The following is a 14,559-nucleotide window of genomic DNA, read 5'->3' as shown; positions in this document are numbered from 1 at the left end:
GACATTTCAAAAAGTATTTATTTAAAGACCTTTTAAGCGTCGTACAAAGCCAACTCGAGTTGTGAGAAATCATGACAACACAATTTTTCGGGCCGAACAAATAATTAGAAAGAAGAAGAAAACGGCAGGTTACAACACTTTTTGTTGTTTTTCTTCTTTGAGTTTGATGTCTATGGGAAAATGCATTGGGAATTATTTCCTGGGCCCTGGCGTCGTCATGAAAGGGGGCGGGACTGCGACGCTCTATAGGGGCAAAGATAGCCAAGTGTCACACTCTGGTCTGAGTGAAGGTAATGTAGGACAAAATTGGCACTGAACCAGCTCTCTAAATACTCCCAAAATGCTCAAAATACCAAAAATAGCAAACAGTCTTTTCTATGCAAAAAACGATCAGTTTTTATTTCACCTTTGCAGAGTCCACATGAAATGGTCATTCAAACAAACCAAACACAAAATAGGTATTTACAGCCCACTGGCCAGGTTGGCTCTTTCAAGGTCTGCTCTGCTCCCTACAAGCCTATGGCAGGTGCTCGTTATAAAGGCTAGGCCACTCCCATTTAGACCAAACCAACCCCGGATTGATTACACAATGGAACCAGTGCATCAATGTCCAGAGACATCATACATCATTCATAAGTCATAACACACATTTTAGTGTCACATACTACTCTATAAATGATTCCCATAATATAATCAAAGTCAAGAGTTCTCTAAACAAAACCCTCCCACTGTTGGCATGTTCCCCACACCCCACAGCTAGTAGTTGCTCCCTTCAATGGAGTCAACAGTCAATTAACAACTTTAATCAAGCATCACACAATATATACATAGTCAAAATAACAAATATCACTCTGCAATCATAAATAATAATTAAAATGTTAACCATTCAGTCTCAGTGGCAGGTTGAACTGCCACACCAAGCCTGCCAGTAGGCCAAGGATATTTTCAATGTGGCCTCATGGTGGCGCCGTGCTATAACAGTCCACTTCATGTTAGTTACACTGTGCTTTAAAATAGACGATTTGTATTTCCCTATTATGTATCTTTTCATTTCAACATTTCATGTTTTAGCCCATAATATGTCTTGGACTGTTGTAAAGTCTCAGTCTTTTGCCAGTGTGGACCTTTCCTTTTTGGTCTATTCAAGCTTCTACGGTCTTAAATGCCCTGCAAGTGACATCCAGTTCGTTTTTCTAATTCTGTCCTTTTACTTTTACAGCCATATCTGTCATTTCAAACATGCACACAACATTCACTTCCAATTCTTATGTGCTCGTCTGATTAGTAGATCATTTCATACCTTATTATCATGTGTTAATGTCATTATTATTATTATTATTATTATTATTATCACGTGTTAATGTCATTCAAAGCTTCTGAAAACATCCATACAGAGATTCCACTATGTGTTTCATACAACATCCTGGTTCTGAGCAGCCAATCAAATGAAGTGCAGGATAAAGCTGCTGAGCCAATCAGACGAGCTGACAGGAACTCACACAATGAAAATACAGTCACCAGCAGCCAGTCACAGTGAAGCACACAGCAGTGACAGCAGTGAACCAAACAACAAGACAAGGATGGAATACTTTTTACCTTTTCTTCTAATTTACTCCTGTAAGTATTTACAGCAATAGAGTTGCATCTGTATGATTCCATATACATGTATCGATTTGTAAATGTAGAGGATAGTTTTAAATGTATACTGAATATTTATGAGAGTTATGAGTCACTTGTCTTTTATCTTGTGATTTTTTTTATATGAAACTCAAGTTTGCAGAACAAATTGGCCAACATTACATTATCTCAAACTCCATACTGTAAATGTTTTTAACGTATGTGGTTGCATTGGATGCTTGTGTTTCAGGTGTGGCTCAACAAGCGGGTATCTCTCAGCCACTTCCACATCAAACAGCACGGCTGGGCCAGGAAGTTACACTTCAATGTTACATTGAAGAAATCTGGTACACTGAACATTATGTATGGTACAAATTAACAGCAAATACTTTAACTAAACAATGTGTAATATCAAAATACACCGGCATTTATCCTTGTGACGAAGAGGGTCGTGTTGTTGTAGAGACAGACGACAAAGTTAAATCAGCTTATCTTAAAATAAAAAATACGAAAGCAGAGGACACTGGAAAATACTTTTGTGGAGTAATGGGTCTAGCTTCCCTTGAGATTGGACCAGGAACCTTCCTAGAGATACAAGGTATGTTTTTCTCTGTAGAGTAATTTAGGTTTGAAGGATATGAAGTAAATGTTATTCTATCAGAATAGAACGGTTAGTAATGATGATCACCTTTCAAAGGAGAGGAGCTGGGAGAGACCTCTGTTGGAGAGACCTCTGGACAGGGACCGACACTGAATGGCCAAGGTAATACATTCATTACTGTATGTTTAGGCAGTGGTGGAAAACGCGACGCATTGTGAGCTTGTTGATCGGCTATTTTCAAATGGCCAAAATGTATAGGGTTGAAGTGGTTAATGTATGTTTTCTAATCAAAATCTCCAAAGTAACTAAAGTTTTCAAATAATTGTAGTGAAGTAAAAGTACAAATTTTGGCTCTGAGATGTAGTGGAGTAGAAGTAAAAGTACTGGAAATTGGAAATACTCAAGTAAAGTACAAATACCTCACAATTGTACTTAAGTACAGTACTTAAGTAAAAGTACTTTCCACTACTGTGTGTCAGTGGAAATGATGGCTGTTGTTCTAGCTTATCTGAACTGGTGAACGTGCACCATTATACCACAGGTCGTTTCGAGGAAGCAATCTGATTGGTTGAAACAGCCTTCTAGTTGCCTATGCATCTAGCCTTGATGCTTGCGAAACTCGACTTCGTCTCGTTCCTCACCGCATCCCTGTCGTGGCAACAATCACGTTAACCCACACCCTCTCGTGTAATATTGCTTAAGTATTATGTTTTGCACGTGCAGTGTCAGTGGAAATGATGGTGGTTGTTCTCATCTGAACTGGTGAACGTGCACTAATCATTTCAGAACATGAACGTCCACATCACTTCAATCCAACCGTCATTGTGTTGGTGGTTTCTAATGTCCTGCTGTTGATGTCCACTCTGCTCCTTGGATGGAGGTCATGGAGAAAAGATCACGGAGGTATGAATACTTTCTGCAGAGTGTGATCTTTACTTTACAACTCTACAACATCCCTGATTAGCAATCGCTAGTTTTGTTTTGGCATATTAATGAGACCATTATAACTACCTTTATAAAATGTTAAAGGAAAAGGTTATTGGCACAAACAGTTCCTTTATCTATCAATTAATCAATCAATCAATCTATCTATCTATCTATCTATCTATCTATCTATCTATCTATCTATTGTTGTGTTGTTGTGTAGTGTTGGCGAAGTCCACACCCACAACACCAGAGGGAGTGCAACAAACCATGTACAACCCAGATTCGGCACAAACAAGGGACTAAGTTATTTTCGCTCCTATGCCACCAGAATGTGGAACGCCCTACCAACAGTCATTAAGACATGTAAATCCCTTGACTCCTTCAAAACCGCACTCAAAGGGCACCTACGGACGGCTGCAATTCGAAACTGGCCCCCGTAAAATCTGAATCCCCCCCTACCGCCCACCCCTTTTTCCCCTCACTGTATATGTTTCCCTTTTTACCTCCTTTATGATGAATTCCTGTTCTGTTCTTTGACTATATAGAAGTGTCTATTTGTACGTCTCTAAATGTTTGATCTATCAATCAATCAATCAATCAATCAATCTATCTATCTATTTCGTCATTAGTGAAGATCATTTAACATCAAACAGCAGTCTGGTATTTCCTTGCTCACTAGCAAACATGCAATGTTGCATCAAGATGATATGAATCGCTAATCAATAATTATTTGTCGATTATGCATTTTTGTAGTAGTATGTCAACATGCTACTGTCTCATTGTGTCTTTACAGCTTGATGATTGTCAAACACCATTAAAAAAAACAAAAAAGAACGGGGAAATTCCCCTGTCAGGTGAAAAGAATCAGCTTGGACTCCTCATGCATAGAAGGAAGCATGAGGTCAGTCTGCTGCTCTCCCCAGGTTGGCAGAGGAAGTGTAGCGCCCAGGATTAAATAATTGACACTGGGTGAAAAAAATGTGGTTACAAAATCATGGCATAAAGAAACAGCAGTCCTCCTGAATGTGTCCAGCTGGATAAACCTTTGATGAATACAGCCTGATAATCTAATCATTAATGTGATGAATACAGCCTGATAATCTAATCATTAATGTGATGAATACAGCCTGATAATCTAATCATTAATGTGATGAATACAGCCTGATAATCTAATCATTAATGTGATGAATACAGCCTGATAATCTAATCATTAATGTGATGAATACAGCCTGATAATCTAATCATTAATGTGATGAATACAGCCTGATAATCTAATCATTAATGTGATGTTTACAGCCTGATAATCTAATCATTGTGATGAATACAGCCTGATAATCTAATCATCATTATGTGATGAATACAGCCTGATAATCTAATCATTAATGTGATGAATACAGCCTGATAATCTAATCATTAATGTGATGAATACAGCCTGATAATCTAATCATTGTGATGAATACAGCCTGATAATCTAATCATCATTATGTGATGAATACAGCCTGATAATCTAATCATCATTATGTGATGAATACAGCCTGATAATCTAATCATTAATGTGATGAATACAGCCTGATAATCTAATCATCATTATGTGATGAATACAGCCTGATAATCTAATCATTAATGTGATGAATACAGCCTGATAATCTAATCATTAATGTGATGAATACAGCCTGATAATCTAATCATTAATGTGATGAATACAGCCTGATAATCTAATCATCATTATGTGATGAATACAGCCTGATAATCTAATCATTAATGTGATGAATACAGCCTGATAATCTAATCATCATTATGTGATGAATACAGCCTGATAATCTAATCATTAATGTGATGAATACAGCCTGATAATCTAATCATTAATGTGATGAATACAGCCTGATAATCTAATCATTAATGTGATGAATACAGCCTGATAATCTAATCATTAATGTGATGAATACAGCCTGATAATCTAATCATCATTATGTGATGAATACAGCCTGATAATCTAATCATTAATGTGATGAATACAGCTTGATAATCTAATAATTAATGTGATGAATACAGCCTGATAATCTAATCATTAATGTGATGAATACAGCCTGATAATCTAATCATCATTATGTGATGAATACAGCCTGATAATCTAATCATTAATGTGATGAATACAGCCTGATAATCTAATCATTAATGTGATGAATACAGCCTGATAATCTAATCATCATTATGTGATGAATACAGCCTGATAATCTAATCATCATTATGTGATGAATACAGCCTGATAATCTAATCATCATTGTGTGATGAATACAGCCTGATAATCTAATCATTAATGTGATGAATACAGCCTGATAATCTAATCATCATTATGTGATGAATACAGCCTGATAATCTAATCATCATTATGTGTATTTTGTTTTTATAGGACAATCACGTGGCTTTCATTTCATTTCCCCAGTGTCTCCTACAAACGTGGTAAGTTGTATTTATTTTTATTGTCTCCACCAGGCCGAAGGCATGGGGAGAGAGTATGTTTTGCACTCCGTCCGTGTGTGTGTGTGTCCGTGTGTGTGTCCGTCCTTCCGTCCGTCTGTTACCAGCTAATCTCCGGCACCGTTAACCCGGTCGATGCCAAACTTTGCACACACACTCCCTGGTTGCCAACGATGAACCTCTGCCCCACATTTTCCAGAACGGCCTGTTATAGCGCCACCATGAGGCAGCTTTTCACATTTTTTACCTAAAACTGCACCGAACTGCGTGAAACGTTGCATGCACACTCCCTAGAGGCCAAGGACAAACCGTTGACCTGCATTTTCCGCATCTGCCTTTTATAGCGCCACCAGGAGGCCGACTTTTGTAAAACACATTTTTTGATATTACTCCTCCAGATTCTGTCCAAAAATCTCACAAATCGTTACACACTATCTCTATGGTCATGTGCTCAAGTCGGATCTGTCCGATATTTCATATTCTATCCTAATTGGCTATAATTAGCTTTCACAGTTTGCAAGATTGCCCCGTTTTGAACAAAATCCTCAAATCATGAACGCAGCATGCAATTTACGTGAAATATTTCACAAATTTTCTTACTAGGCTGAGGAATATATCCCACCCTTTTCACATTGGCCTGTTATAGCGCCACCAACAGGTTGATTTTTGCAAAACAAATTTTTGGAACAAAATGCCTCAAAAACATGTTTATATTAATCCTAAACATTTTGCCAAACATCTCACACAGTCCTATCCTCCTGGTGCCCAGAAGGGCACTTTTTCTAGTTTATAATCAACTTCGGGCCATGCAGAATTCCAACATTTTCAAGATTGCCGCCAGATAAAAATAGCTCCATACATATATATATATATATATATATATATATATATATATATACAGTATATGTATATATATATATATATATATATATATATAAAATTTGTGGGCAAAATGGAACGAGGCGTGATCGGGGCTGGGGTAAAATACGACTAGCCTGTCTTCCCACCCGGTCTGGGACTTATCCCATAGCCTGGAGGAATGATTGCTCTGTGATTATTAAAAATAAAACAAGCACAAACACACGAGAGAGCGAGCGCGCGCACACACACACACACACACACACACACACACACACACACACACACACACACACACACACACACACACACACACACACACACACACACACACACACACACACACACACACAGGTGAAGTCCAGCTCGTCAGTCAGTGTGCTTCAGTAACTCTGGTACGACCCCTGAATGCTGTCCTTAAAAACCAATAACTGTTCCGAGGACATTGTTCCTGGCTAGCTTCCCCATGCTGACAGTTAGGATGGAGAGGACAAATTGTGTGCGTGTGCAAATGTATTCCCTCCTCTACATTTGTCAGACCACAGATCCAGACTCCACCTATCAGAATCTCCAACCAGCCACTATGGATGACGTCATGACCCACACATCTAGAGTACAGCCTCATAAGTATGACCTCATGATCACCATTTTATTGATTGTTGTGTTGGTTAAATTATGCCTCTCTTTCTGCACCTACTGTCCTACTGCTTGTGCTCTCATCCCCTTCTAGGAAGAGACTGCAGCTTGGAGGTGCACACACCACAGGTCCAGACTCCACCTATCAGAGTCTACAACTAGCCACTATGGGTCAGGATACATATGATGTCCTGGCACAATCTGCAGTACAACCTCATACGTATGAACTCATAATTACATCTTCATTGATTGGTTCTAATTGGCTCCTACTGTTACTCACTACATGCTCTCGTCTCCTTTCAGGAAGAGACAGCAGCGTGGAGGTCGTTAGTGGGAGGAGCTTCACCTGGTTGGCAGGGCCGGATTAACACCTCTGAGGGCCCCTGGGCACTGAAGCTCGAAGGGCCCCCCCTTCACGCGCGCGCAATTTTTTTGCGGTTTTGGAGCCGTTTTGGGGCAGTTTTATGCCGTTATATTAGCCTATTTCCGGTCGCCTACCCCCCCCAGACACCATTTATTTCAGGGAAATTTTATGTGGAGCTAAAAAAAAAAAAAAAAAAAAAACTTTTTTTTTTTTTTTCTTTTTTTGAGGGGCCCCTGGTGGCCAAGGGCCCCTGGGCACGTGCCCAAAGTGCCCTATGGTAGATCCGGCCCTGCTGGTTGGCTACTCTGGAGAGACTATTAGTCTGTTTCTGTCTCTGTGTGCTCCTGGCTTTGTTTGATTTACCCTTAACCCTGCAAGACCCGGATATATTTCTAGTTGCAAAAAAGATATTTCAACCTTACTACTACTTTGTACTCCTAGTACTTTGCAGAGGAAAATATGTTTAAAAAATAATAATAAATTAATAATTTACATTTGGGGGATATCTTTCACAATAATAAATGTACATGTTCTAGATCTAGACATTCTAATGATCACAAAAAATATATATTACAGGCATTTTACTTACTTTTTTCAGGGTTAAAGGTTAAACATTGTCCAGAGATTTTGAAGATGTGTGAATTTCTGCCTTTGTGGGGGGTATTTATATGCAAATATCATGACCAATGGCATTGTAAGACTAAACAATGAACATCAATGATGTTTAGGTGAAAAAATAATATTTTCCATTCACATGCACTCCCTGGATACTAGGTTTCAGGGTAGTCTTTATTGTAGTCTTTATTGTACAGGCAGGTACAATTAAAGGCAGGTCTTTTGTACAGGCAGGTATCCTACGTAAGAGATAGATTCCTTCCGTTCAGATGTTGTAGCTACATTGGTGACCTCTGTACCCAGGCTTTTATTTTTGTTCGCATTCGGCTCAAAGCTACTATAGCCTATAATCACTGATTTATGTTGTTTTTGTTACATTTTCTTTACTTTACTTTGTAAATAGTTTGATTCAATAAACCGTTTTAACTTGACAAGCTGTTTATTGTCTGAAGTTCATCACAGTTTGTTTGGTTGGCACGCACGCGCACACATGCGCGCACACGCACGCGCGCACGCACGCGCATGCGCGCACACACACACACACACACACACACACACACACACACACACACACACACACACACACACACACACACACACACACACACACACACACACACACACACACACACACACACACACACACACACACACACACACAAATTACGTTTGATAGGAACAATATTGTATTTACACCAATGCCAACCTATATGTATACCCCCTGGGGTTCTCAAACATTTTCATGTAAAGGACTCCTATACATATTAAGCTGTGGACCTCCATAAGAGAAGGTCTTAATTAGTTGTTAGATTACGTAGATTACTACAGAACTTTATTGTCCCCGGTGAGTAGAGTGAAATGAATTGGATTACCTTCTAGCTGATAATTGTTAGGTTGGAGATCTGCTCTGTTTTTCGGGTGTCACTACCTGTTTCCTGTGTTTCGGTCCGGACCATAGACTGTAAAAAAATAGGTTTTTCGGGTGTCACTACCTGTTTCCTGTGTTTCAGTCCGGACGGAAACATGGTGCACCGACAAAGTAGACAAATTTCTTAAGGTGTGCCGGTCAACCACGTCCCCCTACAGCACTCTAGCTTTGTGTCATCACTAGGGATGGAGCTCGAAACCCGATACCCGAAAGAACCCAATATCAATAAGCTTTGGGCTTATCAAGTCTGTTATCGAGCATAGCGGCCCATGGCGTCATGTTTAAACAATCAAGACAAGAGGCGATCAATAATATAAATCTAATCGCACACGCTGGCACAAACATGTCGAGCCCAAACCACACCAAAGTGTCGCGTTGGGAGACTTGGGACAAAACATTGTTTAAGGTAAACCACACCAATGCAACCAATGCAACTCATCACATACATAAAAAGTAGTTATCATGAAACATGCGTAAGCTAAGAATGTAACAGTGGAATAAAGTACTATCATGTCTACATAAAATGCTATAAATCTGTATAAAATGCTATCTAAGGGATGCAAGACCCTTTTAGTCAAAATAAGAATAATCTAGCATTAAGATATGATTTTGTTTCTTGAACAGGTAATAATTTTAATAACTGATCTCATTATGGACCCATAATAAGATTTGCCATAATCATGCAGCTCTATAACAGCAATGGTACAACAACTGTTTTAAATAAAAAGGCCTTTCGGTGCACACGGTCAGGGCATTTGTATTTATTTAAAGACCTTTTAAGCGTCGTACAAAGCCAACTCGAGTTGTGAGAAATCATGACAACAAACACAATTTTTCGGGCCGAACAAATAATTAGCAGGTTACAACACTTTTTGTTGTTTTTCTTCTTTGAGTTTGATGTCTATGGGAAAATGCATTGGGAATTATTTCCTGGGCCCTGGCGTCGTCATGAAAGGGGGCGGGACTGCGACGCTCTATAGGGGCAAAGATAGCCAAGTGTCACACTGTGGTCTGAGTGAAGGTAATGTAGGCCAGAATTGGCACTGAACCAGCTCTCAAAATACTCCCAAAATGCTCAAAATACCAAAAATAGCAAACAGTCTTTTCTATGCAAAAAACAATCAGTTTTTATTTCACCTTTGCAGAGTCCACATGAAATGGTCATTCAAACAAACCAAACACAAAATAGGTATTTACAGCCCACTGGCCAGGTTGGCTCTTTCAAGGTCTGCTCTGCTCCCTACAAGCCTATGGCAGGTGCTCGTTATAAAGGCTAGGCCACTCCCATTTAGACCAAACCAACCCCGGATTGATTACACAATGGAACCAGTGCATCAATGTCCAGAGACATCACACATCATTCATAAGTCATAACACACATTTTAAAGTGTCACATACTACTCTATAAATGATTCCCATAATATAATCAAAGTCAAGAGTTCTCTAAATAAAACCCTCCCACTGTTGGCATGTTCCCCACACCCCACAGCTAGTAGTTGCTCCCTTCAATGGAGTCAACAGTCAATTAACAACTTTAATCAAGCATCACACAATATATATACATAGTCAAAATAACAAATATCACTCTGCAATCATAAATAATAATTAAAATGTTAACCATTCAGTCTCAGTGGCAGGTTGAACTGCCACACCAAGCCTGCCAGTAGGCCAAGGATATTTTCAATGTGGCCTCATGGTGGCGCCGTGCTATAACAGTCCACTTCATGTTAGTTACACTGTGCTTTAAAATAGACGATTTGTATTTCCCTATTATGTATCTTTTCATTTCAACATTTCATGTTTTGGCCCATAATATGTCTTGGACTGTTGTAAAGTCTCAGTCTTTTGCCAGTGTGGACCTTTCCTTTTTGGTCTATTCAAGCTTCTACTGTCTTAAATGCCCTGCAAGTGACATCCAGTTCGTTTTTCTAATTCTGTCCTTTTACTTTTACAGCCATATCTGTCGTTTCAAACATGCACACAACATTCACTTCCAATTCTTATGTGCTCGTCTGATTAGTAGATCATTTCATACCTTATTATCATGTGTTAATGTCATTATTATTATTATTATTATTATTATTATTATTATTATTATTATTATTATTATTATTATTATTATTATTATTATTATTATTATCACGTGTTAATGTCATTCAAAGCTTCTGATAACATCCATACAGAGATTCCACTATGTGTTTCATACAACATCCTGGTTCTGAGCAGCCAATCAAATGAAGTGCAGGATAAAGCTGCTGAGCCAATCAGACGAGCTGACAGGAACTCACACAATGAAAATACAGTCACCAGCAGCCAGTCACAGTGAAGCACACAGCAGCGACAGCAGTGAACCAAACAACAAGACAAGGATGGAATACTTTGTACCTTTTCTTCTAATTTACTCCTGTAAGTATTCACAGCAATAGAGTTGCATCTGTATGATTCCATATACATGTATAGATTTGTAAATGTAGAGGATAGTTTTAAATGTATACTGAATATTTATGAGAGTTATGAGTCACTTGTCTTTTATCTTATGAGTTTTTTTATATGAAACTATTATATGAAGTTTGCAGAACAAATTGGCCAACATAACATTATTTCAAACTCCAAGTAGGCTATGTTTTTAACGTATGTGGTTGCATTGGATGCTTGTGTTTCAGGTGTGGCTCAGCAAGCGGGTATCTCTCAGCCACTTCCACATCAAACAGCACAGCTGGGCCAGGAAGTTACACTTCAATGTTACATTGAAGGCACGCAATTCTTGTACAGTCCAAATTATGCATGGTACAAATTAACAGCGAATACTTTGACTAACCTTTGTGTAATATCAAAATACCACAACGGCAGTGACAATTGTGACAAAGCAAATGAGGGTCGTGTTTTTGTGGAGATACACAAATTAGTTAAATCATTTCATCTTAAAATAAAGAATACGAAAGCAGAGGACACTGGAAGATACTTTTGTGGAGTAATGGGTGTAGGTTCCCTTGAGTTTGGACCAGGAACCTTCCTAGAGATACAAGGTATGTTTTTCTCTGTAGTGAAATTGTGAAAATCTCCAAAGTAACTAAAGTTTTCAAATAATTGTAGTGAAGTAAAAGTACAAATTTTGGCTCTGAGATGTAGTGGAGTAGAAGTAAAAGTACTGGAAATTGGAAATACTCAAGTAAAGTACAAATACCTCACAATTGTACTTAAGTACAGTACTTAAGTAAAAGTACTTTCCACCACTGTGTGTCAGTGGAAATGATGGCTGTTGTTCTAGCTTATCTGAACTGGTGAACGTGCACCATTATACCACAGGTCGTTTCGAGGAAGCAATCTGATTGGTTGAAACAGCCTTCTAGCCGTGGGTTAAACCAGCACCATTCACCACCTAATCAAAACAAAGAATTCAGCTGCTCTGTTCTCCCAGAGCGCTAGCAAACTCGGTGGCTAGGCTAGCTAGTTTCTTGGGACATTTGTGGTCGTAGTGACTACATCTGTCATTAAAAAAATATATTCTTTCAGCGATTTTCTTAGTTTTAAGGGTAACTGTTGTATAATTGCAATATTACACTCAAGGGTGTGGGTTAACGTGATTATTGCCACTTCAGTGATGCTTGCGGAACTCGACTTCGTCTCGTTCCTCACCGCATCCCTGTCGTGGCAATAATCACGTTAACCCACACCCTCTCGTGTAATATTGCTTAATTATACCACAGGTCGTTTCGAGGAAGCAATCTGATTGGTTGAAACAGCCTTCTAGCCGTGGGTTAAACCAGCACCATTCACCACCTAATCAAAACAAAGAATTCAGCTGCTCTGTTCTCCCAGAGCGCTAGCAAACTCGGTGGCTAGGCTAGCGGAAGCTAGCCTAGCCACCGAGCTAGCGGAACTCGACTTCGTCTCGTTCCTCACCGCATCCCTGTCGTGGCAATAATCACGTTAACCCACACCCTCTCGTGTAATATTGCTTAAGTATTATGTTTTGCACGTGCAGTGTCAGTGGAAATGATGGTGGTTGTTCTCATCTGAACTGGTGAACGTGCACTAATCATTTCAGAACATGAACGTCCACATCACTTCAATCCAACCGTCATCATTATCATTGTGTTGGTGGTTTCTAATGTCCTGCTGTGGATGTCCACTCTGCTCCTTGGATGGAGGTCATGGAGAAAAGATCACGGAGGTATGAATACTTTCTGCAGAGTGTGATCTTTACTTTACAACTCTACAACATCCCTGATTAGCAATCGCTAGTTTTGTTTTGGCATATTAATGAGACCATTATAACTACCTTTATAAAATGTTAAAGGAAAAGGTTATTGGCACAAACAGTTCCTTTATCTATCAATCAATCAATCAATCAATCAATCAATCAATCTATCTATCTATCTATCTATCTATCTATCTATCTATCTATCTATTGTTGTGTTGTTGTGTAGTGTTGGCGAAGTCCACACCCACAACACCAGAGGGAGTGCAACAAACCATGTACAACCCAGATTCGGCACAAACAAGGGACTAAGTTATTTTCGCTCCTATGCCACCAAAATGTGGAACGCCCTACCAACAGTCATTAAGACATGTAAATCCCTTGACTCCTTCAAAACCGCACTCAAAGGGCACCTACGGACGGCTGCAATTCGAAACTGGCCCCCGTAAAATCTGAATCCCCCCCTACCGCCCACCCCTTTTTCCCCTCACTGTATGTGTTTCCCTTTTTACCTCCTTTATGATGAATTCCTGTTCTGTTCTTTGACTATATAGAAGTGTCTATTTGTACGTCTCTAAATGTTTCTATCTATCAATCAATCAATCTATCTATCTATCTATCTATCTATTTCGTCATTAGTGAAGATCATTTAACATCAAACAGCAGTCTGGTATTTCCATGCTCACTAGCATGGACTCCTCATGCATAGAAGGAAGCATGAGGTCAGTCTGCTGCTCTCCCCAGGTTGGCAGAGGAAGTGTAGCACACACACACACACACACACACACACACACACACACACACACACACACACACACACACACACACACACACACACACACACACACACACACACACACACACACACACACACACACACACACACACACACACACACACACACAACAACCGCACTGGCTTCCTGTCAAGGTCTGCATCTATTGCAAAACACAAACTCTTCCTCTTTCTCACCTACAGATGTCGAAACGCCCTCCCTGTGGCTCCTCATGCAGTCGCTCTCAGGCATAAACCTTTAGATAGCACTTTTTAGACTTAGATAGCATTTGAAACAGACTTATAGCATGTCATGTAGACAGCACAATAATTGCATTGTATGCAGTCATAGCACATCATAGTACATATGTATAGCATAGTATAGTATATATGTATAGTTAATATGTATAGTGTCATTATATAGATATGTTCTAGTTACGTTCTTAGCTTACGCATGTTTCTTGATAAATGCATTTTATATATGTGATGTATTCCCATACTTTTGTTCTTGCCTAATGTAAATCGCTCTGGATTAAGAGCGTCTGCTAAATGCCTAAATT

General features: G+C 39.2%; 1 protein-coding gene and 1 long non-coding RNA gene across 2 annotated transcripts in view; both read left to right on the top strand.

The window, feature by feature from the left end:
* Positions 1-2,115: 2,115 nt before the first annotated feature.
* Positions 2,116-7,448, top strand: LOC306943118 (uncharacterized protein; the record flags this gene model as incomplete). Its single annotated transcript, XM_079529320.1, has 6 exons — positions 2,116-2,215; positions 2,315-2,380; positions 3,005-3,121; positions 5,556-5,605; positions 7,020-7,108; positions 7,421-7,448. Exons 1-6 carry the CDS (start codon positions 2,164-2,166, stop codon positions 7,446-7,448), a joined length of 402 nt encoding a protein of 133 aa, XP_079385446.1. The 5' UTR covers positions 2,116-2,163.
* A 3,905-nt stretch (positions 7,449-11,353) lies between these two features.
* The window catches only part of LOC306912490, a 5,901-nt gene continuing 2,695 nt past the window's right edge, over positions 11,354-14,559 (top strand). The window contains exons 1-3 of the long non-coding RNA XR_013788390.1: positions 11,354-11,430; positions 11,688-12,050; positions 13,073-13,198. This is a non-coding gene — a long non-coding RNA (uncharacterized lncRNA). The remainder of the gene's footprint in view (positions 11,431-11,687; positions 12,051-13,072; positions 13,199-14,559) is intronic.

This window comes from Electrona antarctica (assembly GCF_951216825.1).
Source record: "Electrona antarctica genome assembly, chromosome: 19".
In the NCBI taxonomy this organism is placed as follows: Eukaryota; Metazoa; Chordata; class Actinopteri; order Myctophiformes; family Myctophidae; genus Electrona; species Electrona antarctica.
The sequence above is the reverse complement of the archived record's forward strand: the minus strand, read 5'-3'. Positions and strand labels throughout refer to the sequence as shown.